Source organism: Eleginops maclovinus, chromosome 9 (assembly GCF_036324505.1).
Source record: "Eleginops maclovinus isolate JMC-PN-2008 ecotype Puerto Natales chromosome 9, JC_Emac_rtc_rv5, whole genome shotgun sequence".
Taxonomy (NCBI): Eukaryota; Metazoa; Chordata; class Actinopteri; order Perciformes; family Eleginopidae; genus Eleginops; species Eleginops maclovinus.
In genome coordinates this window covers 15309185-15333920 of record NC_086357.1, presented here as the reverse complement: position 1 = coordinate 15333920, position 24736 = coordinate 15309185, and the positions used below count along the sequence as shown (strand labels likewise).

The following is a 24736-nucleotide window of genomic DNA, read 5'->3' as shown; positions in this document are numbered from 1 at the left end:
ATTACTAGGATGGGTTAAATGCAGAGGACTAATTTCACTGTGTGTGCTCTGCTGTGTGCATGTATGTGACTAATAAAGAGGGTTTCATCCTCCGATTCTTCTTCTTCTTCATCAAGTGGCACAGTGACTCAACATTTACTGTGAAAGATTGTTTCTGACTTTCCGACGTGTGATCCAAACATTTCCAACAATTCCAGTGTGTTAAAAAGTGAAAAATTATTATTTTATTCCAAAGCGTATTTTTTGGCATTTAACATTTTCAATTAAGTAAAATAACTGTTTTCCTGGTTTCTACGCACAAAGAGAGGCACCCACCTGTAGCCTATGTGCAGGGCACTCTAGCGTAAATCTAACAGCACTATAAATTACATTTATTTACCAATATAACAAATCTCTCCAAAAATGTCTTTAAAAAATATTCATTTAACGACCTTAATATAAATTAACATTCACAATTCAGTACAGCCCTATCAGGAACTTTCATTGAGTTGTTCATCATTAGTGTCATCACTAATTCATATGTCATGTATTTCTAATTGAAGGATGGGAAGATTGACCTGTACATGTTTTATATGGAGCTACAGTAGAGCTGTGTAACTATACTCTGTATTTTTAACCTTTTTTTTTTTTTGACCTTTTCTGTGCAGGCGTTCTTTTTGCTCAGGCAGCAGCAGGGGCAGCTTTGTCCGGTGCAGTCGGATTGTCTGTCTCCAACAAGTCGGTCAGCAGTCGTGTTGCTCCACAGCAGCACCAGAACACACCTACCTCAACATCGAGCAACCCGTTGTCTTAACAAACCCCCAGCATTTTTTTATTTTGAATTACCATGCTAAGTAAAGCCAAAAATCAACCTCATTTTCTACATAATCTATGCCAAAAAGAGAAGAATCATAAACTGTACAGAGACTCAAACTGAAACTCAGATCACTTGAATTACATTATCTCAGGTTTTCTCTCATCAACTCACCTCTTTTGTTCTTCATAGCCAAACTTATTTCTGGAAAAAACAAAGAATATCTCAACTGAGAGCCAGTATATGCTAAACAAATATGTATGCACAATCTGTGAATTATTTATTTCTGCATAAATGTACAGATTATTGGAGAACAAAAGAGAAGGTAATAACTAGGAAGGGTAATGCACTGTTTACACACAAACACAGCTACTGATTGACAGCAATGTTTTATCCTCTAGGGGGTAGATTTTTTTATTTTATTTTCACTTTTTGTTGTTATTGTTATTCTCTTTACTGTGTTTTATCATTTAAATCTTTAACAATCCACTCACTGCAGGAAAAAAATATATTTAAAATTATATATTAAAAAAAGTTAATATGAATATCCTCTATTTTTAATCAGAAAAGCTTTAAAGGTATATGTTTTTCTTCAGGGCATATAACAATGTACCATTGTGACCTCATTTTGTGTAAAGCCCTATTCGCAAGGCAGCCATTTTGGATCTCTATTAGGGAAAGTCCGGTCACTCCTGCTGTGCACATCATATTAGTGCAGAGATTCTGCAGTGAGACAAGATGTAAAACGCATTTCAAGAGTCTGGGTAATGGCTACAATGCTACATAGCTTATGAATGCTATGAAGTGGTTGTGCTTTTCCCGTTACAGCTGGATAATGTTTTATCTAAAATCCTCACCTGCTCGTTGACATAAGGCCAGTTTAATATATATCTGCGCCATTCTTGCAGGTAGATTGTCAAGCTTTGAGTTCGAAATGGCTGTGTTGTAAGAGTACGGTCAGTTTTGCAGGCGGGGATATGAACTTTTAGCCTTTCTTGAACCCTCGCTGCATTAACACGCTGGACTTTTGCAGCCTTATTAGTGTCCACACAGACTGCTGCTGTTTGCGGTTCAGATTGTATGTGAATAATAACTATTTTTGACTGCTCCCAGGTGTCTGATGCTAATTGATTTGTACAATATCTTGACAAATCCAGAGCAATGCTTTTCAACATCTTTCTCTGCAGAAAGATTCATTTTCCTCTTCTTCTTTTTCTTACTTGGCCTTCTAGTGGAGTGATTGTCTTAAGGTCATATGCATGCCTGTATTTGTAGATGAAGCCCTTCAGCAATCAGGAATGAACCACAGTTTTCCTGCCTTTAAATCAGAGGAGTCGTGTATCCACTAAATCCCTATCAATGTGGAGACACTTACATGGACAATCAGGTGTTATTTTAGCTTAAATCTGGTGTTGTGTTGTTGTATTATAGCTAACAGATGCTTTTATTTTTGGTTCAGCTTTGTGTTTTGCGTGACTTAGTGCTTCTTCTGATCCAAGTGCTTCTTATCCTGTGCTGTGACAGGGACCAGGTCTCCTTGAAACTGGCTGTCAAGGATATAACAGAGAATGTCTTGTGATCCTTTGACTGTTTATAGATGTTGTTTAATTAGGGCTTTGACAATGTGCTCTCAGAGGTAATTGTAGCTGCAGCTGAGCACCCTCTTGTGTCTTAGTGTTTGTATCAACACTTGCTGCAGTAAGATTTGTAAAAAGTTAAATCCGCCACAGCAAAGATACCATATAATTCACGTGTAGTTATGTTTCTGCAATGACATCAATCATCAATCAATTCAGCTTTTTTAACTTTAACCTGTGCTACCTCTCTGGACTGTTAAAGATTGTTACTCTACCCCCACCCAAAGCAGCCTCATTCCTACTGACGTTAAGGAGTAAATCAGGCTTTGTATGTGGGTTCTGTTCTGAGGCCTTAACACAGCATGAGATGACCAGAGAGTCAGCAGTACCTCCATCTAATCAGTTTTTACTGTTCCAGTCAAATATCACCAGATGGCTGTCGTGGCTTTGATTTTGGACGCACCCCTCAATGGGAAATCACCACCAGTTGCTACACAAACACTGACCAGTTTTGAAAAGTAAAACTCTCATTCAGAGTCACATACAATAATTAAATGTTGTCTTTAAGTTTGGTAAAATAGTGAGGATTACCGTCCGGTCTCTGTAGTTTTGTTACTTCCTAGAAAAAGAGAACTGTTATTTATCTTTTACTCCCGCTTACATGCAGCTGTCAACATTTTGAAATGTAAGCTTTTCTTCTGAGCGTGCCTCTCTTTCTCAGTTTGTATTTAATGATCTTAAGCAGGCAAGAGGCTGTGTGTCGCAAACTGCAGAAGATCCCATGTATGCTTATCTAAAGGATTCTCATAGGGGCCGAATAATAGCAGCATTCAAACATGTCTAAATCAGAAAACGCTACATTGGGAAAAAGGCTTGGTGACCAACGAATAATATCGGTCAATAATGTCACCACCACCACCTATAGCAAAAACGTGTTCCTGCTACACTTTTAGGTCTTCATAGTTGCTGTTTTGGTTGAAGGTGTGTTTAGGGTTTTACAATTGTGCATTTGTACCACATGTCAGCTAAAATAACTTTTGAGGAACTGGCAAATGTTCACAATGGCATCTCAGCTCCCCCAGCCAAGGCCCTGCAACACACACAATCATGCACACACTACACAGGACTGAGGCAGAGGACACACTATAAAAAGATATATGAATAACATTTAAGAAATATGCGGCTATCTAATCTTTTAATGGTTATGTAATAATCTTGTGTCAGCATGTGGCTGTATGCCATTAACTGTTAGCTGTTAATCATAAGTAACAAATGTATTATAGATGGACTACTCAATAGCAAGAACAGAACTTTGTATTTAAAGTGCATTGAGAAAGCTTGTTTGAAATTAAAAAAACCTCAAACACTCACAAACGCAAATATGTTATCCAACCTGGATAACATAGTAGGATGAGATGCATAGTTTTCTCTTCATAAGCTTTCTTCTGCATCACATTTTCTCACTTTTATCATTCTAATGCTACTCTTTAGATCCAGCCACCTACAGTCAACTTAAGAGATGAAATCTTTTTACTAAGATTTTGTGAGTTTTTTCAAGGAATCACAGCCCACGATGGATTAATGTTCAGGTTCTTTATGTAGATGTATTACAGATGACTTTGTATTCCTAGAGTGAAGATTGACAAACAGGCCGTGCCATCTGGCTTCTTCTTAGCATTCAGCAGGCATAGTTTTATCTTCTTTATTGTTTAAGATGTGGCTATTGTATTATTTATTTGGTATAATAAGCTCAAATACCAATATTTTATGGCATCACAAAAAGATTGTTCAACTCCAAAAAACAGGAAAAAGAAGATTAACCAATTTAAGTAAAGGCTTGTTCACCAGCTACCTTTGACTGGTCGAACTGAAGTCATCACAATTTGGTGTTTCATAGAGTTTCATAGGGGAAAAGTATGATGTCAAGAATTAACATCCTGGTCTTAACTCAGTTTTGAGTTAGTTCCTCCTCGATTCCTCCGTTAAGCAGCTGTACATTTCATAGATTACTATGTAAACTGATGTGTTTACTCCAGCACACAGAAGTTTCAGCATGCCTCTCTCTACGTGAGTAGCAGATGTCACAGTTACTGTTGATGGCTGACAATCAAATAGAGACATGCTGTGGTTGAAAGCATTAGTTTAGGGGGGAGGGCTGCTAAAGAAAGCACAATTCAATCAATACTGATCTAAAGGATCAACATTGCTTTCTTAGATTTGACCCTGTGACCTTTTGACCCCCGAGGCAACATTCAGGCACCTGCCCCCTTCAATGGATCCATGTTTATCATATACATCTATTGACTCCCTCTCTGAGATATTTGCATATGAACAGTGGAGGTACTGCAGCTCTCTCTGTTTCTTTCAGTATGTATGTGCACGGCGACAATCAGGAGACATTAACAATGTATACCTCCAACACTCTGACTTACCCTTCAACCACACAGAACCCATTTCTACCTCAAGAATAACAAAGACTTGGCAGATTTTGCTTCAGCCAAAAATTACTTTTCAAGGTTGTGTTTAAGCAGAAAAACCTCATCAAATCGTAATTAATGCTGGTTATCAAAGATAAACAATATTAACGTTTGGTTATGCAAGGGAGTCAGAGATGTTAGTACTGTTGAGGGTTCAGTTCCAGCTTCATCGTCTTTACTTAAGAGCTCCCCTCAGTGGAAGGTTTTGTTATGACGCACTATTAGTTCACATTTCCTAAAGGGAAATGCAAAAAAGGTCTGAGCTAAGGCTGCAAAGATGTATTGTCCTTCAGTGTGGACATTTACTGCAAACAAATGACATCATTTAAGTGTTAATATCTTCATTTTACTTCCAGTGTTTTCAGAGTTTTTTCCTTGTTAAAGTGACGAAGCCTCATCACTGGACACTTAAAGGCTGCACTGAAAGAAACTATTTTAGAGGCATTTAATTACAGAATTTGTTTAATTATTTAAACCAGTTAACAGTCAATAATCAAACATCCTTTTTTTGCTTGTTTCTCTTTGCTGGGGTCAAACAGGTTTCTCCATATTTTACAAAAAACATTGGAGCAAAGTAGCTGTGAAAACTGTATTAGTCTTAACTCTGTACTTTACCAGAGTTTGTTCTGAGTCTGGAGAAGAATTTCTACCAGGTTTTATGGTTCAGACCGGTATTTATTTCTCAATGCTACCAGCTGCTTTTTATGTGTCTGTGGTTCTGTAGCCGCTTTGTTTTCTTTCTTCCTTTGTCAAAGTTACAATATTGTGTGGTAATGCAGTTTAAACGCTTGGGTTGATTTCATAATGTCTGCTTGTTTGATGCAATCATGTGCTGTTGTATGGATCAGAAAACAATAATTCCATCCATCCATCCATCCATCTTCTCCCGCTTTTCCGTCAGGGTCGCGGAGGTAACAGCTCCAGCAGAGAGCCCCAAACTCAATAATTCAGCTGTACTTATTTTCATCTCACTCTTTCCGATTTTTCTTTTAGTCTTGGTGTTTGATTTCCTGTCAATCCAGGAAGGTCATAAATGTATTGCTTTACAGGGGCTGACTCCCAATCAGCACAAGCCCCCGCAGTCTCTTCTGGTTGGTTGGCTTGCTCGCTCTGTAATAACTTTCAAGTGTTTTACCTTGAAATAGTGCAGCTTTTATTCCCACCAGAGCCTAACTAAAGAACGTCTTGAAACCAGAGTGTCTTGCATGGAAAATGAAAATTCTGACTCTTGTTCCCACATGTTGCTGACATGGAAATTCTGCTGTAACATTTACGGGTTAAGGTGCATGCGGGCTTCGGGGGGCTTTTGATGAAATGTCACCACTGACTTTATCTGTATTAGGGGGACTGTGGACAAGGAAAATTATAAATAACACGATGCCTTCTGCTGTGACAATAGTTGTATGAAATAACCTGTATTACTAAGAATCATTAAATAGAATATTTCTGGAATATGGCTTTTAGGGCTATGCATTATGTCGTGTTCCTACTACCTGTTTATTTGGCTCTTTCTATGCTTTTTTGGGGATATGCTATAGCAAACCGGCACACCGAGATTACTTTTAGAGCAAATTTATTAATATGATGATGATGATAAATAATGGGATTATTTTAGGGAAGCATGTGATGTGCGTGTGGGCTTCACGTGTCTTCAAGTTAACTGAAACAAGGCTCTTGTCTCTTACAACTTCTCAGGAAAATCTACCTCTACCTCCAGTTTTATACATTTAACCCAATTGAAGTTACAGTTTAGTGAAAGAGGATGTGAGAGCGGACCCAGGTCTGAAATAACTCCAACATAGTACAGTACATAATATATCTTATAATCTCATGGCACACCTAAGAGTGTATTAAAGCAAGTATTGTGGTATATTTATATCAGTTTTTCTGGCAGGTCAACAAATACAAATTCTCTCAGAAAATGTATTTCACACCCTGGTGTGTGTGAGAGGTTTATTTTGGACTCTGGGGTCTTTCTCCGTCTCTCTGATTCTTTCTGTGTTACAGGTTGGTAACACTTTAACTTATTTAAGGATCAACAACAGGGAACCTCCAGTTCAACAGCTTACTAACTTCTCAGTACTAGCACGAATCAGTATTGCTTTTAGTACCACTGTTAGTACTGTCAGTCGTTTTCAGTCTGTTCTATTAATGTGTGCTTATTCCTCCTTTTTTATAAATGATTTTTTTGTTTGTTGATGAATGGGATGTTTCCCGTTAACCACGGTAATAGTAGAGTGGCGGCGGTCAATGCAACTGTTCTTTTTTGTTTTCTTTGTTTTCGAAGGGTGAAGAGCTATTATTGCCTATTTACTCAAAATGTGTTTGTGTGAATACTTTTGTTTTGAATCTGAAATTAATAAAATATCACCTCTCTTTAATGTCACCAGAGTTTAGGATTTTTTTATTGTGTCTTTAAGATAAGTTATATGAGACCGTTATTATTATTATTATTATTATTATTACTATCATTTAAGCCTCCTTAATAACATTGATGCTGTTACCAAAAAGCACCTTATGAGCTTTTTGACAAATTATATTAGTAGATTTCACTTTATTTTAGCATCTTCTTATAATAGGCATTACATTTGAATTCATAATTTATGTAATTAACTTATTATTAATAGTTTTTTTTATTTAAAAGAGTAGCATATTGCAAAAATAAATAAAACTGTAAAAGTTGAATATGTGAAACTGTTGACATATGTGTGTATGATTGACTGAGATGTATTCTGTACTACTTACCTGTTCCACACCATAAGGGGGTGCTATTGATTTTATATGAGATGAATATGATTGGTGACGTCACACCCCCTATATATATGAATGTTCTGCGCGTGATTTTTCTCTTGGCCCGGTCCCAATATGATGAAGGCTAGAAGAGCAGTTCCTTTGTTTGCTATATAAAAAATATGCCCTAAAGGCTGAAGGAAGAATTCGTCTCGTCTACCTTTCTAGTGTTATTGGACTCCTGCTGTGTGTTGGCAGTACTCCTAACAGAAACACGTTTTTTTTAATTGAAAATATTATGAGATGAGACAAAAAATAATATTTGAGGAACTTTTTGAAGATGCCTCCACCCTAAAGGTGCTGTGTATTACATAACATTATATTATATATTCAGACAACCTTTTTTTTAAAATTGATCTCACCCAACCCAATTCATAAACATAATCTCTCTCGAGCCTTCTTAAGCGCCGCCCATATCTGCTGCCCGCAGAGCTGAACCTATCGCACCCCGGCAGATTTAAACACACTGAGTGATCGAGAACACACGGGGCGGAGCTACACCCCGAACCCAGGCTGGACGGGAAAATAAAGAAGGTGGCAAAGCAATCGCACTGAAATCGTTATCACAGTGGACGAGTGTATGTTTTCTACGTTGAACAGTCCAATTTGAAAACGTGAAATGAGACTCAGGTCTCAAAAGACCATTACGCCTCCCTGCTTGGAGCTGCCGAGAAGCACCCGCCGACAGTCCAACAAAGCGAGACAAACCAGCTTATCATGGACCGAAAGCCCTCTTCAAACCAAGGTAACACCAGTTTATCATGGACATTTTGCTACGATTTGTATTCTCAGTAATCTACCTTGTTTAAGTAACACAAATCTCAGTTGTAAGGGATAATCATCCTGTTAGTTTCTCTATTTAGGGAAGTCTGATTTTTGTTATCCGGACGTTGTTTAGCTGCGTGCTAGCTAGTGTTCTCAAAACAAAAACAGTAGGTGGTGTTGCTAAAGCTAGCTAGCTGCTGTTGTGTTGATCCTTGTTTCGTGTACTTCTTGTGATTCTTAACCATACTTAATCAGGGACGGACACATTCATATGCTTCTTTGACAAAACACCAGTGATGTTTTAACACCGTATTGGTTTGCCTCTACCCGAAACTGATTAGCATTACGATAGCTAACGTGGAAAATGGGAGGATGGCTGATAACGTTGAGGTTGCCCGTTTTATTAGGTAACGTTACACCAAGCTCAAAGCTAACGCAGCTTTACACCATGAAGCTATAACGTTATTCAACTTAATTGTCAATCAGATGTTACTGTGTGTAAATATTGGTGCAGTACTAGTTGCGTCATAATGCATGCACAAGTTCCTGGTGCCGACGTAGATATCTGAAAGAAATACTAGATGGAAAGAATACTAATAGATGAATCTATTATCAAAGTAGCCATCATTGGTCTGTCAATTAACTAGCAGACAAGTCTTTTTTTCTCTCCTGAATACCAATGTTTACTTTTGCTATGCATTATTGCTACAACTTTACAGCACTTTGTTGGCACTACAATTAACTTTGTGCACCTACAGAGACTTTAAATATGACAGATCTTCCTTGTCTTATTTTAGCCTTCTGTCTTTTTTTATTTAAGTGATGGCGCAATCACGTAGCATTCATGTTGGTGTTCGTTTGTGTCAAAGACTATGGTTTTATGTGTAATGTTGCACAAAGCCAATGCAATTAAGGACATTTTTAACACCTGTTAGATTAGGTGTTTATTTCCACTTGAGTTATTCAGATATTTGGATGTATTTTTAGAGGATACTACTCATTTCATTATGGAGAATTCCCATTTTGATAACAGTAAGATATTGTGATTAACCCTCATTGTCCCAACAGCTATAGTAACACAATTGTTTATCAATTACTTTTTTATCTCTTTTTTTTTTACGTGTAGGTTACAGAGACCTTGGATAATGACTCCCACTTCTTATACGACCAAATCCCACCAATAACAAGGCGACCGCTGCTTCGTGGTCGGCCAAGGAAGAGAGCCATCGCTGTCGATGATGGAGAATCTGGTATGAATGGCAGATTCCAGCTTTCCAAAGGATACTTTTCATTTATAATGTTGCTCATTCCTGAATATATATTCCTTTCACTGCCCCTTGCTCTTTTTTTCATATTTTCTGACTGATTGTCTTTTTGTGTATTAGAATTGGGCTTCAAGACTCCCACCAGGTCCATCATGCAACATGAGTGCATTCTGTCAGAGATCGACCCAGTGTCACCTCGCAATGCAACATCCAGAAACATTTACTCGCCCATTGTGCGTTTCCTCACACCAACCAAAGAGAGTGAGTACATATGCTGACAGCTTGCTTAAGAACCACAGTATGAATGTACCAGTGTCTTTCTGGTTACTTGTGGTAAATTCCCAACCGGGGTGTATCAAAGAGGAAGAACATTGTGGTGAGCTGGTGTTAGTATCGGTTGCTTAATGATGAACAGAACTGAATTCTCAAGCTCTGAATCTTTTTTTCCTCCCAGACGTGAAACGTGAAGGTTCTGGAAATGTGCTGATGAGCCCAGAACAAGGTGTGTTTGGATTTGGCTCAATTGACCTATTGGCTGGAGAAGAGGATGAGGACATCTTCAGTCCGTACGTATAAAGCCTCTGTCAAAGATAATGGACATTTTATTGTAATTATTAATAATTTTCCGTTTCTAAAAGTATTATTTTATTTTACAGCTCAACATTCATCAAAAACATTCCATCGCAATCGCAACATTCCCAACCCCAAATCACAGATATTCCCCCCAAGACCAGGAGCACCCCTGAGGCCACACTTGTGGTCGATCTGGTGAGGTTAATCCTCTGGAGTTTACAAACATGGAGCTACAATTTATTAAGCAATGAATTAATCCTTCATCAAGGTTGACTTATTATCTAACACATATCTTAGGTTTGTTCAGACATTTTAAACACGACTTCAGTGATGTTTATTAAAAGCGAAGATGAAAAGGTCAGAAATGAGCCACCATCAACTGAAATCCACAGTAGCTGTGTCCGAGTAGGTCTCTCCATAGTGTTGCTGTTTTTGCCTAACAGTAGGCTCTGTCACTACTCACAAGTGTTGCTCTAATTCAAAGTCAACATCAAGTGCATTTAGTAAGGACGGAGGTGTTTTTGCTCTGCCTCTTTTATGCGTTTTGAAAGATACATTTTTGTTCTGAGATAAAATGTTATATTTGTCAAGTTGCATTGTTTCCTTTAACTTGACTTTAAAGTCACCTAATTTCAGTCCATTTTTGTAGTTACAAAGAACAGTGGCGGTTGAACCGAGATTCCATTTTTTATGGTTTATTTTTTTATGTACACCACAGGAATGTTGAGACTATGTTGTCGGCTGGGCTGACCTTTTAGCAATAGCGCTGGTGTGCTGACTCTGAGTTGTTTGTGTTCTGCCTCTGGACCCCAAATGTAAGTAACATTGATCTGTACTCTTTCAGGAGGAGACCCTGATGTTCAGCTCTCTGAATGTGATCGAGGAAGCAGAGTACACCTTCAACACAGCTTTCCAGGACAATCAGTACAAGGTGACCACTAGCTGCACGTTTTTGAGTGTGAAGCACACTGACTAATTGTGGAATAGGATAATGGACAAATCAGTTGAACAAAATATGAATAAACCTATTTATGTACTCGTTCACCATCTCGTCAACAGGTATACATGATCTTACGACCACATGTCAAAGAGTTTCTGCAGGCCATGTCCAAAACCTATGAGGTATGAGTTATTTGATATTAAATGGTCATTGATTGGTGCCTTTTGGCTCTAGTGTGTTTTAGTGAAAACAATTATGTTTTAATGTGCAGTTAATCACTCCTACTTGTCTGATGTTTTCAGAACATATACAGCCCCTTCTATATGTCGAGATTATGTTTTCATATTTTACTTTTGATTCATCTGATTTTTTTCTTTTCTTTGTATACTCAAATAAATGTTGTTTTCGGTGGGTCTTGACACCCTGTTGAGTTCTTGTTTGTGTGAAATCGGTTCCAGCTGCTGTCTTTGTTCTGTTCCAGATGTTTGTTTACACATGTGCGAAGAAGGAATACGCAGAGAAGATACTGGACATCCTGGACCCGCAGAGAAAACTGTTCCGGTATGTCTCCTTAAGATATGGTTCCACTTGTGTTTTATAAACTCTTTGCTCGGCAGCACTCTGTCTGGTTTATCAGGCTCTGCCAGCAAGTGTTAGGCTGCTGCTGACCTGTCTGTGACTCTGACATCTGCTCACAAATGTTACATATTCTGTTTGTGGTCTGACCTCTGATCAGTCGCTCAGTATCAGGGGGTTTTGCTTACCCTGAGTGACTTACACTCTCGCGTATGGTGAGGGCTGTAGAGAATAATTTTCTTTTGGTTTCAGGAGGTTGATGTCTCTTACAAGAAGGATGTAAAGATTAACAGACAATCTACAAAAAACTTGCATAGGAAGAATCCTGAGAATAACTCAATTCTGCATGAAATTCAGTAGAGGCGTGTGTGTGCAACATCCCCCTCGCTGTTAGAAATGCTAGGCTAGTTTGTACAATGTAGTCTCATTAAATATTCCTCAAACCCCTCTACTCAGTGAAATTGTCTTAATACCATATTTTTATAACAATGTATAAAATTGTAAGCAAGGTGAAATGAGTCCCTCCTAGTTTTAGATTGGTGTTTAGTTCTGCAGCCTACAACTGCTTCATTCTCAGCTCTGAGGCGGTTCAGTAATTGTATGTGACGTGTGCACTGACTGTAAAGTAACAGAGATGAGCCGTACATGCACATAGAGTGGCACTAGTATTGTGGTCGTGAAAGCAATCTCCTGTTTTATTTGTATTTATATGTATGAAGCGTTTGAAAATACTAAAGTCAGAAGGTTGACGTGACCCCTGGGGTAAACAAATCTCAGCTCATCTCATGTTTCACTAAAAAGCATCTGCCTTAAAGTCTTACTGAAAACTTTAGCCTGTGTTTGTTTGCCAGGAAGTGTAGATTTTTAAATAATTCAAATATTTGTTGTCGGGAGTATTACACTCTTTAAAAGAAAAAAGTGACCATTAAAAGCATTTGAAAATTCTCTTTCAGACATCGTCTCTATCAGGACGACTGTGCCTGTGTTCTCGGCCACTACATCAAAGATCTCGGTGTTCTCGGGAGGGATCTCGCCAAGACGGTTGTTCTGGACAACGCCCCCCACACATACCCGTACCATGTAAGTACTGTGATTTCAGATTTGGTGCTGTGTCTTTTCCATTGCTGTTAATGTGCAGGGCTGGCGAGATGCTGCCTTTTTTTCCCTTCTAAGCGGCAATTGCAATGAGAAAAAACAAAATCATGGTTTGAGTTTGTCTATCAGTACTCAAGAGAATAGGGAAAAATGTAGAATATCATCCGATTTGTCCTTTGAATAACATCAAAAGCATTATATATTGTTGTATTTTTCAGAGTGAAAATAAATAACAGACTGTATTCATTTACATTTTCTGTGTTTTCGCAGCTGATGAACACGATACCCATCAAGAGCTGGTCCGGGGAGTCAGAGGATCGAGAACTCCAAAAGCTCGTACCCTACATGGAGAAAATGTCTGCAGCGGTAAGTCTGTCCTCTTATCAGCTTTTATGATTATTACATATTACATGTATGCATCAAAACTAGGGCTGCCCTCGACTTAAGATTTTTCTATCCGACCAGGCGATTAGTCGACTAATCGTCTCGCGTATATGATATATTATGATTTATGAAAATCATAAGACATTTTTTTTTTCTTCTCCCAAAATGGTTTCAGTTTCAAAGGCTGATAAAAAACCGTATTATAACATTTTCTATAATTCAAATCTGAATATAACAACCCAATAAATACTACACCGGAAATGGATACAGCGTCAAATATGCTCAAAGGCAAAAATCCCTCCCTTCATTACGCCCTGATTATGAAATGAAAGCTTGAATTTATCGTTTTCTGAGCTCAGAATGATTACATATTATAGGTTTATATATGTTGATATGAAGCTAGGCTACTGCCTCACTCACTGCTGCTGTTTTCCTCCCGAGTCTGAGAAAGGAACACACGTTGTCGGGGATAATAAAGCTCTGTGTTTTGATATGATGGCGTTGATACGGAGGAACCTTTTTTACAGCGGAGTTTGCATGTCACTTTTTGGGGCTCGTCCTGTACTTCTCTCAAAAGGATTGCATTACTTTGTATATCCTGCCCGACAAAATATGTTGAGGACCAGGCACAACTCTGGATGAAGTCTGAGCAGGTTTCCGGCCGACACGTCATAGCATATGCAGCGCGCAGACGGACGTTTTTTGACTAACCGGGGGCAGCCCTAATCACAACATTTTGATACGAATATGCCAGTGTTTTCAGATTTCAAGCAAATTTACCCTGTGATAATCACTATTACGTCAATGATTTCAGAGCCTGGTCCTTTTCACATTTAACTCTGTGATAAGTGAAAGGTTTATTTCTGTGAACTTGTTGGAACATTGAAAAGACCAAAACATGCATTTTTACAAACCTCCCAGCTGAGACTATTAGACACACACACACACACACACAAACAAATAGCACCTGCGGCAAGGGATTAATGATACACTTCATAACTTCTGCAATGGTATAAACACGGGAATACAATAATTCTATAAACAGTTCAACATTTTTTAAGACATTTGCAAATGTAGCACCCATTCCTCATTGAAGTAAAGGTTTATAATTTTTACAAGCTAGATGTCTAGGGATGCAGCTAACTTAGTCACAATTTAGACTTTGTAGTTGAAATTGCTAAAATGTTCTTAAAGATCAAACGTTTAAGTATTTGCAATGTTAAAGAATTGATCCAAAAAGTAATAGATTGGTTTAACTTGGAGCTTGGCCCTTCAGCCCTGTTTTTTATTCCCTCAGTGTGATTCCCTGGTCAATGCAGCCGGTAGACTTTTCAGTCAGCTGAATAAAACAGCTGGTTATCTGCAGCAGCAGATTTGTTGTCTTTCCTCCCTGGTTTCTTCATTCAGGCCTAATATCTCCTGTTATATTTTTTCAGGAGGATTTTCGGGAGGTGCTGAAGAAGAGGAAGGATCATTACCACCGGCTACTGTCGGAGGACTAACAGGACTCCACCCCTCCTCACTGAACCACTTTATGTGACTTTCACAGCTCGTGTTTGCTTTCTTTATGCTTTGACTAAAAGCAGTTGGAACTAGCTAACCTTTCGAAGCGGACCTGCCCTCCCTTTCCTCCCTGATGCCTTTTAAAGGACGGCGGATCGGTATTTTAAACATGCTGCTGATCATTCATCACCAAAACCGTGTATCTCCAAGACTCATTCCACAGGGCAATAAACTGCTGCCCAGTCTTTGTATATATTTAAAAAATATGATTTTGAGAGTTGTGATTGTTTTTGATTTATTTATTGATTATATATCTAATCAACTGCTTAGTCTCTGTATATTTTAGAAATGTTTTTTTAATGCGATGAAATCACCCTGGTAATAAATGGGGAAAATAAAGTTCTCCTGTCACTCCACTGGCTTTACTTCCAGGATGTTGTTCAGTCTGTTTCAGTTCTGTGAAATTATACTTGATTTAATACCATATGTCTTTAACATACTCGGTGAGTTTCTCATGAGAGCTGCTTCGCAATGATGAAGAGGATGAGGAAGATGTTCAAGTGGACAGCTGTGAATATTTTGAGTGAGGTAACTGATTCATCAGAATGAAGTCACATTTCTGTGTCACCCTCTCACTGTTGAAATGATTAAATAATACAAATTCCACAGGCCTGCCTTTACCCCAGTAAACATCCTCGGCTGGTTTGTCAAAAACTAATGTCAGGTATCTATTCTGATTTTATGTGTAGGTGTTCTTTTTAACTGGGTTTTTCAGCTGTGTTTCTCAGCAGTAGTTATAATGCTGTTCCTGCTGCTGAACAAATACATCTCTTCACTTCCTGTGCAGCAGGAAATAGCCACCAGAGTCGGGTTTGGAAAAGCAGATGGTGGAGATGTGGGAATAAGGTGTCATCACTTTGCAGCCTACGGTTGTGGTAATACAGAAATACTTTACTATTAACTTTCTTACAGCAGATTTTTCAGAGAAGACATGGATCTAATGTTCTCTGCTGCATCAATGAAAAAGTCCTTAAAAACTTCGTAATAATACAGAACAATGCTTTCCTTTTTGGAAAAAGAAAAAATGTTTTAATTGAACCTCTTAAGTTTTGTTTAAAACATATTTTAAAGTTTAGCTTTATTTAACAGTTTTGCTATTTTTATAGCGATTTGACTATTATTTTTTTAGAATATAATTTATAACAAAAAATGAAGTGTCAGGTCATCAAAGTATTTTGCAGCTGCTATGCAAAACGTAAATATACTCAATTTAAATATAACCCATTTTAGAGGCTTAAAAACAGCAAATGTTTATGCTTCAAAATGTCATTTATGCTTTAGTAAATTTAGTATCTTACTCAAGCAATTAAGTGCTGTGGAAATGCTGGTGAGAAATATCTGTCGATCAAATAATAATTTCAGACCTTAACGAGCACAAAGTCATTGTAGTAAAACACGTGCAATTATACCATATACAAACTAAGAAATTTAACGGACTATTGATCATTAATGAAATATACTGGCTGCAAATGTGAAATTAGAGACTCCATGTGAACAGCTTGTAGCACATTATAGTGTTTAATAGTAATGATTAAAGTACTTTCACCGAGTGCTGTAAAATCGTTACACACTCTCTCACGTAAAAAAAATAAGAGGATCACTGAGCTTTAGTTAGAGTAAATGTTTACTGTCCTGTTTAGTTCAACTGGTTTTTGTGATAGATGTGATTGTTAATGTTGAATTTGGAGGTAAACTAAGAGAAGGTGACTCCCCCTCCTCCTCCGCTTCGGGCTTTATTTGCTCCATATGGTGTTGGACATGGTACCCAGGAAAGAAAAAAACTCTTGTGGGCGGAGGAAAATGCTAGTATTTTGTCTGTCCTGAAATTTGATTCAGAAGTTCAGAGTCCTGGAAGACAAAAAGCAAACGGAGGGGGAGGGAAGAAAGGCAGAGAAGGACGCAGAGGGTTTTTTTCCCTGCAAGAAGAGTAAACTTACCAAATACTCTGCAACCTCCGACTAAAGTAAGTCCATTTATATGCCGCATGCTTCTAGTAGAATACCCCGCCTAGACGGCATTTCATGGAGTTAAATTAAATCACATGTGTGTCTGAAATCTGACTCTAACTGCTGTAATTGCTGCTGAATGGCCACTTAATATAAGGTTTCAGCGCTGCTGTTATTTGAGAAAGACCTTTGTGTGTCCTTTACGCGCACATTCATGGAGGCGCGTTTGATTTATATATCACCAAATTGGGCATTTCCTGCAGCCCCTATTCTAAACCACACAAGACCAGACTTTACTTGCTTGTGTATAAGATAACTTGTTATAAAGTTTTGTTAGAGACAACAGCCGGAGAAAAGTGTTTATTTTCACCGGACAGTAAAAGCAAATTGCCCCCTACGCGCGTTTCCACATCCACGCCAGCTCTGATAACCAGCGAGATTTATTCCTCTCCGAAGCTAAAGCCCAATGAGTCCATATGTGCGCTCTATACATGGTAACGTCCCCATTTGTTTGGAGAAAGATCCCCGCCGAAGATTTTGCGTGCCGATTCTGCGCCACTGTTGGATGTGCGCCAAAAACATCCAGGAGAAAACGCTCCAAACTGAATCTGCAGATGTTAATGAAAACCTCTGAAAAGCAGCATGCAGTTCAAGTAACCGCAGACCGACAAAGGTGCATGATTAGTTTATTTAGTTTGTTATTTTTAAGACGCTTTTTGTCCATTTAGTTGTACTATAACATACAGTATACTGAATTCATCAGGTTTCTTTGTACGAAGATAGGAAAAGACGTATTCAGATTTATTGCTTTAGGAACAAGCAAGCAATACTATTCAAATACTCTATTACAAAAGTATTTCACTCAAAAATACATCAGTATTGCCAACATAATGTCATTCAAGTATTAAAACTTTCATTACGTAGATTTAAACTGTCAGTGTTATGGATCATTTGAATAATTAAGCTAATTTTAACTGTTTCATGTGTTGTTGGGTTACAATGCATCATATTCTATAAATTAATCACATGAGGTCAAATCTGTACAATTGTTACAAACATAATGGTGTAAGAAATATAATATATAGTGCATATTCTTATGCACTATATATTATAATTCTTACACCATTATGTACTCAGTAACACAAAATGGAATACCTAATAATGCAAGTACCTGAAAAAGTGAGCAAATGTGCTAACCAAATTATGCCAGACTGGGTTATTTTAACAGAAACCATGATATTTGTATATTAACTTTCATCTTATATAGTGACAATCCTGCCAATTGTTTTTCCTCAATATCCTTTCTGATGTGATGTTACAGCGTTCAGGACCCTATAGAATCCCATCAAGGGTATTAAAAGAAAAAAAAAACACATTAAACAGAAACATATTTATATTGCACATTTTCCAAGTTTGCTATTTTTTAATGTAAACCGTTAACCCTATAGGCCTGTAAACACCGTACAAAATTAAGGAGCCTCACTTTGAATATTAATGTATGACACTAGATGCAGAGGTTTGTTAATTCACATCTTACAATATTCCCAAATGTTTTCCCCTGCATTTAGGGCAGGATTTATTTAGGTCACAATTTGCTGCCATAGGGACTTTCTGCATCTCCAGAATCTTTCCTGCTGTTTAACTAATGTTGGCACTTTCTCTGTACTTCATTTGTAGTCTGTCAGAGTTAGTGATGGGGTGAACAGGAGATTGACAGTAGGAATATTTCAATACATACTGGTGTTGCCTCAATGAATAGTTTAAATTACAATGTAACCCACTTTTTTGTTCATGTAACCCACTTACTTACTTTTCTACTTTGGCTATTTACTTGTGAACATACAGCTCTGGAAAAACTTAAGAAACCACTCAAAATGTTTCTTAAATCTTTATCTCTACATGTATGGCAGCTATACCAGTGTTTGTTGAATTCCAACATACAGGAAAATTGTCAGTAGTTTATAAAATACAATAAAAAAATTAAAATAAATGTTTAACTCAAAGACATGTCTATAAATAATAAAACAAGAGAAAATGATAATGCTGAAATGGTCTCTTACTCTTACTTTATTTATACATCTCATCAGTTACATTTTGGATACACCTACCTCTCTCTTACCCCAAACAAATATTCAACATGACATCTTTATCCCTACAAATTCTGGAAGACAAAGGTCAGTGCTCAAGACCACATCACCACACTGAGGTCATAACCTGACATACAGGGTCAGAGGACTTACAGATTGGGAAATATGATGCTGAAACACTGATTTCAGGAATTCAACTCCAGTTTAAAAAATATTACTGTTATGATCCACGTATCAATCCTCAAATTGAATCCATCGAAATGTCCCATTAAGTCATGAGATGTCAGGTCCCTTTTTAAAAGACAAACACTAGTAAACCACACCAATAGAAAATAATACAAAATAATATATTGATCCATAATGTCATAAAACAGTTCAAACCCTCACAGGCAGCGTGACCTTGCAGAGGAAGATACTGACTAGCTTTCGGAGCTGAAATTGTACAACCAACCACAAAATATCAACACTGACGGTGGTTTCCTTTATTCACCAATAAAAGCCCCTTTCCCACATGACCAGTTTGACATCATTCCACATAAAGTCCCAACAGTCTTTTAGTTTTAAGGATCTATACTTGTGTAATTTACAGGGCTATTGTGCCTTTGCTGATAGTGAAAAGTGTTTAACAGGTATAAGAATTAAAACAATATCTAAAAACAACTCTCCCCTCTCAAAGATTATAGTTTTTTATTGTATTTTGTAAGGGTCTTTGGCACAAATGCCACTCGTCGCTTGAAAGAAAGTGAATAGTGAATCTAATAAAAGATGAATGGAGGTTTTGCAAAGGCATATACTGCTTTGGATTCTCCAGCATTTTGAGGAAAATGGAGTAGGTTTTACGACCCTGTGTGTCCCTGGTTTTGTGTTTTTAATGGTTTCTGGTCTTGTTTTTATGTCTGGCCCTCCTCCTCTCAGGCTGTGTGACTATGAGCACCTCGGGGCCTCAGGCCACTAACCAGCAGAACGTGAAGGAGCTGGACAGCATGAAGGAGTCCATCAGCGACATCATCAACCAGCTCCAGGACATAGACCCTACCCGGCTCTCCTTCTCCCCTTTCCTGGACCTGGACACGCAGATCTCTCTGGCACCGGTGTCAGACAGCCCTGAGTCCTCGGTGGAGGAGCTGCACTCGTCTTCCCACTCCGTCTCCGGCTCCCAGCGCTCCCTTGAACCGCCACCAGCAACTGATCAGCCAAGAAGTGAGTTATTAAAGCTGCCTTTCACTGTCCGTCTCTCAGAGCTGCAGGATCTGAGGGAAAGTCAGAGCAAATTAGCAGAGGCTGAAGTGGACTTTGAGACCAGACTGAATGCAAAGAGAGTTGAGAGTCAGGCTGATTAAAGCAGGACAAAAGTTAATAAGCATCGCACAACAAAGGAGTTTTTAAGGTTGAGCAGATGTGTAATACTACCTGCAGGAGTTCTGGACTAACTAAACATTCATGCCTTACAGTAAAAATGTACATTTTTAGAGTCACCATGAAGATAAAGGGCTTTGTTATGTGAGATTTAAGACTTCCTGTTTCATAATTCAGGATTTTAGGAAATTTTGACTTTTTAGTAAAATGTCCTGCATCTGTTCTTTTTGATGAAACGTTAAAACAAACAAAACCGACAGTTGTGTTTTTCAGTTGCCTTTCGTTCTGGTTGGGCAGATACTATTTGTCCATCTCCAGACAAGAGACGAAGTGCTTTGTTTGGTAAAGTTATGTTGTTTTTCGATATTTCACCACTGCAACAGCAGTTGTGGTGTTTATGAAGTCCATGCGGACTGGGCTTGTGCATGACACAAGGAAAACTTTATTTTGGTCTTAAGTCAAAACAGACAGGAGACGAGTTTAAGGCAGGTTATTGTGCTGCAGAGCTGCAAGAGGGGGACCTTTCTGGGAAATGTTTGCAACACCGGAACCAGGAAAAATAATTTAAAAAGACATCATTACAATTGCCTGTAGCAACAATGAAAACACCTTTTTAAAGGATGAGCGATCATCTGTAAATGTCCACAGTCCTTTTTTCTGCAAATTGCTGCCAGTTTCTTGATGTAAATTAAACTATACCGTATTTTATATAAAATGATTGTATTCATTAAAAGTTGAAAATAAATGTTCATCAATTTAACAAGATACCAATAATAAGCTCTATTATTTATAACAACATACACATTTTTCAGAGCAGAATAATCTTCACAAATGAACACTACTTTAAAGTGTGAATACAATTACTACAAATAGCAAGTTACTGTATGGCTAAAAACGAACTACACCACGGCCACATGGCTTCACAACCACCACTAAACTAAATGTGGACTCTTGTTCCGCGTGTCAACGTTTAGTGGTATGATTTTGCCTGCTTGTTACTAACCCTGTTTTTTAAGACATGAAAGCTTCATAATGCAAGTGGGGTATTTAATGACATATGTCTTAGAACAAAATATGGAAGTCTCTTCAATTTGTGTTAACCACAGACCTTAAATTTCGGATATAGGGCTCATGCTTCACTTTACCTGGTGTTCTTTATGTGGTGCATTCTCTTAAATTGTTCATGTTCAGTCAATATCATCAGAAACTAGTTGACACAAAAACTAGTGATCATGTTTCAGGACTACTGGTTGGTTTTTGTGTCCACTGTAACTGTGGGAACGTGGAGGAAGTGCGGAAGGGGGCAGGGCAGCTCAATAGGGGCTCAACAGCAGTTTTTGGCCTGGGGCCTCCTAATAGGTTAATCCAGCCCACCAAAATGTTACTTGAGACCTAGGGTCGACAAGAAGTAAGGGAATGATTGATTAGTGTGAGTCTTCAACTAAATGCTCTCAGTATGTTTTATATAATGCCTTTGTTTGTATGGTTTTAATCTTACAAGGCAATATTGTTTTATAAATCTTCTTTTATTGTTTGTATTGTCTTTGTATGTAATTTATGACTCTGCATCTGGCTACAAATTGTTTGACGTTGAATGCAGCTGTATGCAATATTACTGCATGAGAAAATGTCTTATCTTATCTTATCTTATCTTGTGAGCGTATCTTGTCTGGTTTAGGATTGTGTATTAAAATCTGCTCTGCTTTGAACAGGCTCGGCTCCCTGTCACCAGCCGTCTGATGGCGGCCACCCAGAGGATCCAGGAGCCGATCAGACGGAGGAGGGGGAGCTGGATCAAAATCTTTCCAGTCCCATCATCACAGCACACAATTTGGATGCTGCCACGGAAAATTGCATCAGCTTTCCAACCCCGGCCTCTCAGGGAGACATTCCCAATGGCACAGACACACCGAGATGGAGCCCAAAATCCACCAATGTTGACTGCACTGTCGATGAAGGTCGACCTCTGATAGGCCAACCGCCAGAGAGCGTTGAGCTGGCTGTGTGGAGCTTAGAGGGGCCAGGAGAGAGTTGCGAGGCAGCAGAGGAGACTTCAGATCAGGGACAGTGCTGCTGCCGCTGCTGCCAGTGTAAATGCTGTCAGAGCGGCCGAGTTCCTGCTTTCTTCTCAGTCCTGACCTCTCTTCTGTGTGCAGTCGGGATCCTCTATGCACTCTATTTTTATGTCCCCATTAGACCCCCAGATTGCCCCGACATAACCAGCCGCATCGTGTTCACCTTCTGCTGCTGCGTGGTGGCTGCCATTCCCATCCTGCTAGGTACGATTCACACACCTGCATACTGACATTGAAAAATAGCCATGTGATCCCCACAAATGAGAGATAAAGATTAAGAGAGGATTTGGTTTGTCTGGCCGCCTCGTCTAGGAATGTTTCAGTGTCCCCTTTAATTTCATGTGCTTCCAACCTCAGTGCAGCAGACGTCTCCCCGGGCTTCTGCAGAGAGCATAATTTCCTTCGCCTGCACACAGCTTTAAATGGAAACTACAATAAGAGGCTGGCTGCTTCTTTCCTCTCCCAGGCTGTGGCCTAATTGTTTCAGAATATTTTAATCACTTTCCAACCTGGGTTACGAGAAACCAGAGGGCAGGTGGCAAAAAACATCCAGACCAAAGCCTCTGCAGATAATTTCCCTCTCACCCATTTGTCAAGTTGTTTTCACTGAGGAGGATTTGCATGCAGGCCATTCTGCCGGCAGTTGCTGTATTCAAATTATGATATTATAATGACAAAGTAGCCAGTGCTGTCAGAGAAGGTTAAGTGCCGAAAGGAGTTGTTTTTGTAAAAATGGCCTTTGTTCCAGATGCTCACTGACTTATTGCTCTTTCATCCCTGGCAGCGATGCTGATGGGTGCAGCCTGCCAATTCTGCACAGCCTCCTTCAGTCTGCAGGACACGTTTCCCAGAGGACGGGCTCTGCATCAGCTGTTTGTTACGGTGTCTTTGGAACAGTTATTCCTCTACGTCCTCAACCTCGTCGTTATGGCCGCTTTGCTGCCTCAAGACCAGCTGAAGTTGGTGCCCATTCTGGTCGCGATGTTCATCTTCGGAAGGTAAAGCTCAAAGGGGGAACAGGGGGGTGTGTGATGAATGGAAATGGATGATTTAACTCAAACATGCTGTCCATTGCCAAACATGTACATTAAACCTATCCTAGTTCCTTTTTTTTGAGTAGAAATGTTGGGTGATCAATAAAATTAACCCCAAATTCTATGGAAATGATCCAATACTGGAATACTTGTATTGTTATTTAAGTATATGATTAAACATTTTTTGTTGTAAATCGGCGACGTCCTGTTGGAGATATCAGCCGTATTGATGTCTTACTTTCTATCTTATCTTTGTTATTGTCTTTGGAATAACTCAACAATGTCTCTCTCCAGAAATCATGAACCAGTTGCTGAAAATGATCCACAGACCTTGTTGTGAGCCATTTCATGTAGGAACTACTTCCTTCTACTAACCAAAGCCTGCAAAGGCATAAGCAGTTTATCCATGAGTAGATGCATGCTTTCTTATGTGATATGGTTGGGAGGGGTAGTTTGGTAAAAATAAAATAGTTCCAAAATGAAACTGATCACAACAAGATCTGTGGATTAAGTTAAGTTACTGGGTCATGATTTTGTGGATAGAGACATTTCTTCTGAGGTGAGGCAGTCTTTAGTATTCAAGCTCAATGAAACACTGTCAGGGTGATTGTGAGTGTTTATCAGTGAAGTTTGAACTTGATCTGGTTTCCTGTGTTGTGTTTAATCCTTTACAGGCTGGTTTACTGGGTCAGCCTTAACACGTGCAGCTCATGGAGAGGCTTCGGATCAGGCCTGACCTTCTTCCCGCTCCTCGCCATGGTGGCTCTCAATCTGTTCCTCATGTACACCCTAAATCTCAAAGAGCCACTTCTTGTCTCTCAGGACCTCCTCTATAATCAGGTCACCCCCTCTTCCTGGTCAGGGGAGACATCACAGAGCCCGAGTGGCTCACCAGACATCCTACCCACAGACATCCTGGACGCTCAGTGAGGAGGCGAGCTGTGCTTTCTTCTTTCAGAGGAGGAGATCTTTTCCTAAAATAGGCCATTCCTGTGGTCTGCAACTCAGCACAGCACCACACGCTGCCACTATAACCTCCCAGTCTGTGACAGCTTAACTTGTATCTTTGCTCCTCCTATACAGGATTTTTAAATGTGGATTCATGCTTATTATCTGAAATGCAATTGCTCTTTCCCTGCCAGTGGCAGAGGATGCCTTTGAACAATGTTGTTGTCTTAAAACCCTTGTCCTTTTAAGCTATTCCAGTGCCTGTATTTAATGTTTTAAACTCCAAGTACTTAAAAGCCCTGCTTTTTATATGGCTGAATTTGGTTTGACCTAAAAAATAAAAAAAAAAACACAGGCAAAAGCAACTGCAATTGTAGGACTTCATTATTATTTTTCAAGTTTGTACATGATGAAGAAAGAATAAAAACCATTTGTAAAAACGTTGTTTCGTCTTTTCCAGACAGTTTTCAGTTCCATTACTTATTTTGACCA

General features: G+C 38.8%; 3 protein-coding genes across 6 annotated transcripts in view; all 3 read left to right on the top strand.

Moving 5' to 3' along the window:
* Positions 1–7233, top strand: part of arid3a (AT-rich interactive domain 3A) — a 41366-nt gene extending 34133 nt beyond the window's left edge. For all 4 annotated transcript variants that reach the window (XM_063891327.1, XM_063891326.1, XM_063891325.1 and 1 more), the window contains exon 9: positions 648–7233. In XM_063891327.1, coding sequence (XP_063747397.1) covers positions 648–793 — 146 coding nt within the window. In that variant the 3' untranslated portion in view covers positions 794–7233. The remainder of the gene's footprint in view (positions 1–647) is intronic.
* Positions 7234–7793: 560 nt separating this feature from the next.
* On the top strand, positions 7794–15169 carry ctdspl3 (CTD (carboxy-terminal domain, RNA polymerase II, polypeptide A) small phosphatase like 3). The gene is made up of 11 exons (XM_063890503.1): positions 7794–8382; positions 9529–9652; positions 9788–9928; positions 10122–10233; positions 10324–10435; positions 11085–11171; positions 11300–11362; positions 11662–11741; positions 12710–12836; positions 13122–13217; positions 14672–15169. Exons 1-11 carry the CDS (start codon positions 8257–8259, stop codon positions 14735–14737), a joined length of 1134 nt encoding a protein of 377 aa, XP_063746573.1. The 5' UTR covers positions 7794–8256; the 3' UTR covers positions 14738–15169.
* A 1472-nt stretch (positions 15170–16641) lies between these two features.
* On the top strand, positions 16642–24644 carry LOC134869878 (transmembrane protein 79-like). The gene is made up of 5 exons (XM_063891814.1): positions 16642–16761; positions 19747–20031; positions 21900–22466; positions 23047–23260; positions 23971–24644. Exons 2-5 carry the CDS (start codon positions 19758–19760, stop codon positions 24224–24226), a joined length of 1311 nt encoding a protein of 436 aa, XP_063747884.1. The 5' UTR covers positions 16642–16761; positions 19747–19757; the 3' UTR covers positions 24227–24644.
* The last annotated feature ends 92 nt before the right edge of the window (positions 24645–24736 follow it).

Coding starts and splice junctions, on each gene's coding strand:
- ctdspl3 (XM_063890503.1), top strand. CDS start 8,257: ATGAGACTCAGGTCTCAAAAGACCATTACGCCTCCCTGCTTGGAGCTG. Junction 11,742..12,709: donor CCGCAGAGAAAACTGTTCCG/GTATGTCTCCTT, acceptor ATTCTCTTTCAG/ACATCGTCTCTATCAGGACG. Junction 12,837..13,121: donor CCCACACATACCCGTACCAT/GTAAGTACTGTG, acceptor GTGTTTTCGCAG/CTGATGAACACGATACCCAT.
- LOC134869878 (XM_063891814.1), top strand. CDS start 19,758: ATGAGCACCTCGGGGCCTCAGGCCACTAACCAGCAGAACGTGAAGGAG. Junction 22,467..23,046: donor TGCCATTCCCATCCTGCTAG/GTACGATTCACA, acceptor CATCCCTGGCAG/CGATGCTGATGGGTGCAGCC. Junction 23,261..23,970: donor GCGATGTTCATCTTCGGAAG/GTAAAGCTCAAA, acceptor AATCCTTTACAG/GCTGGTTTACTGGGTCAGCC.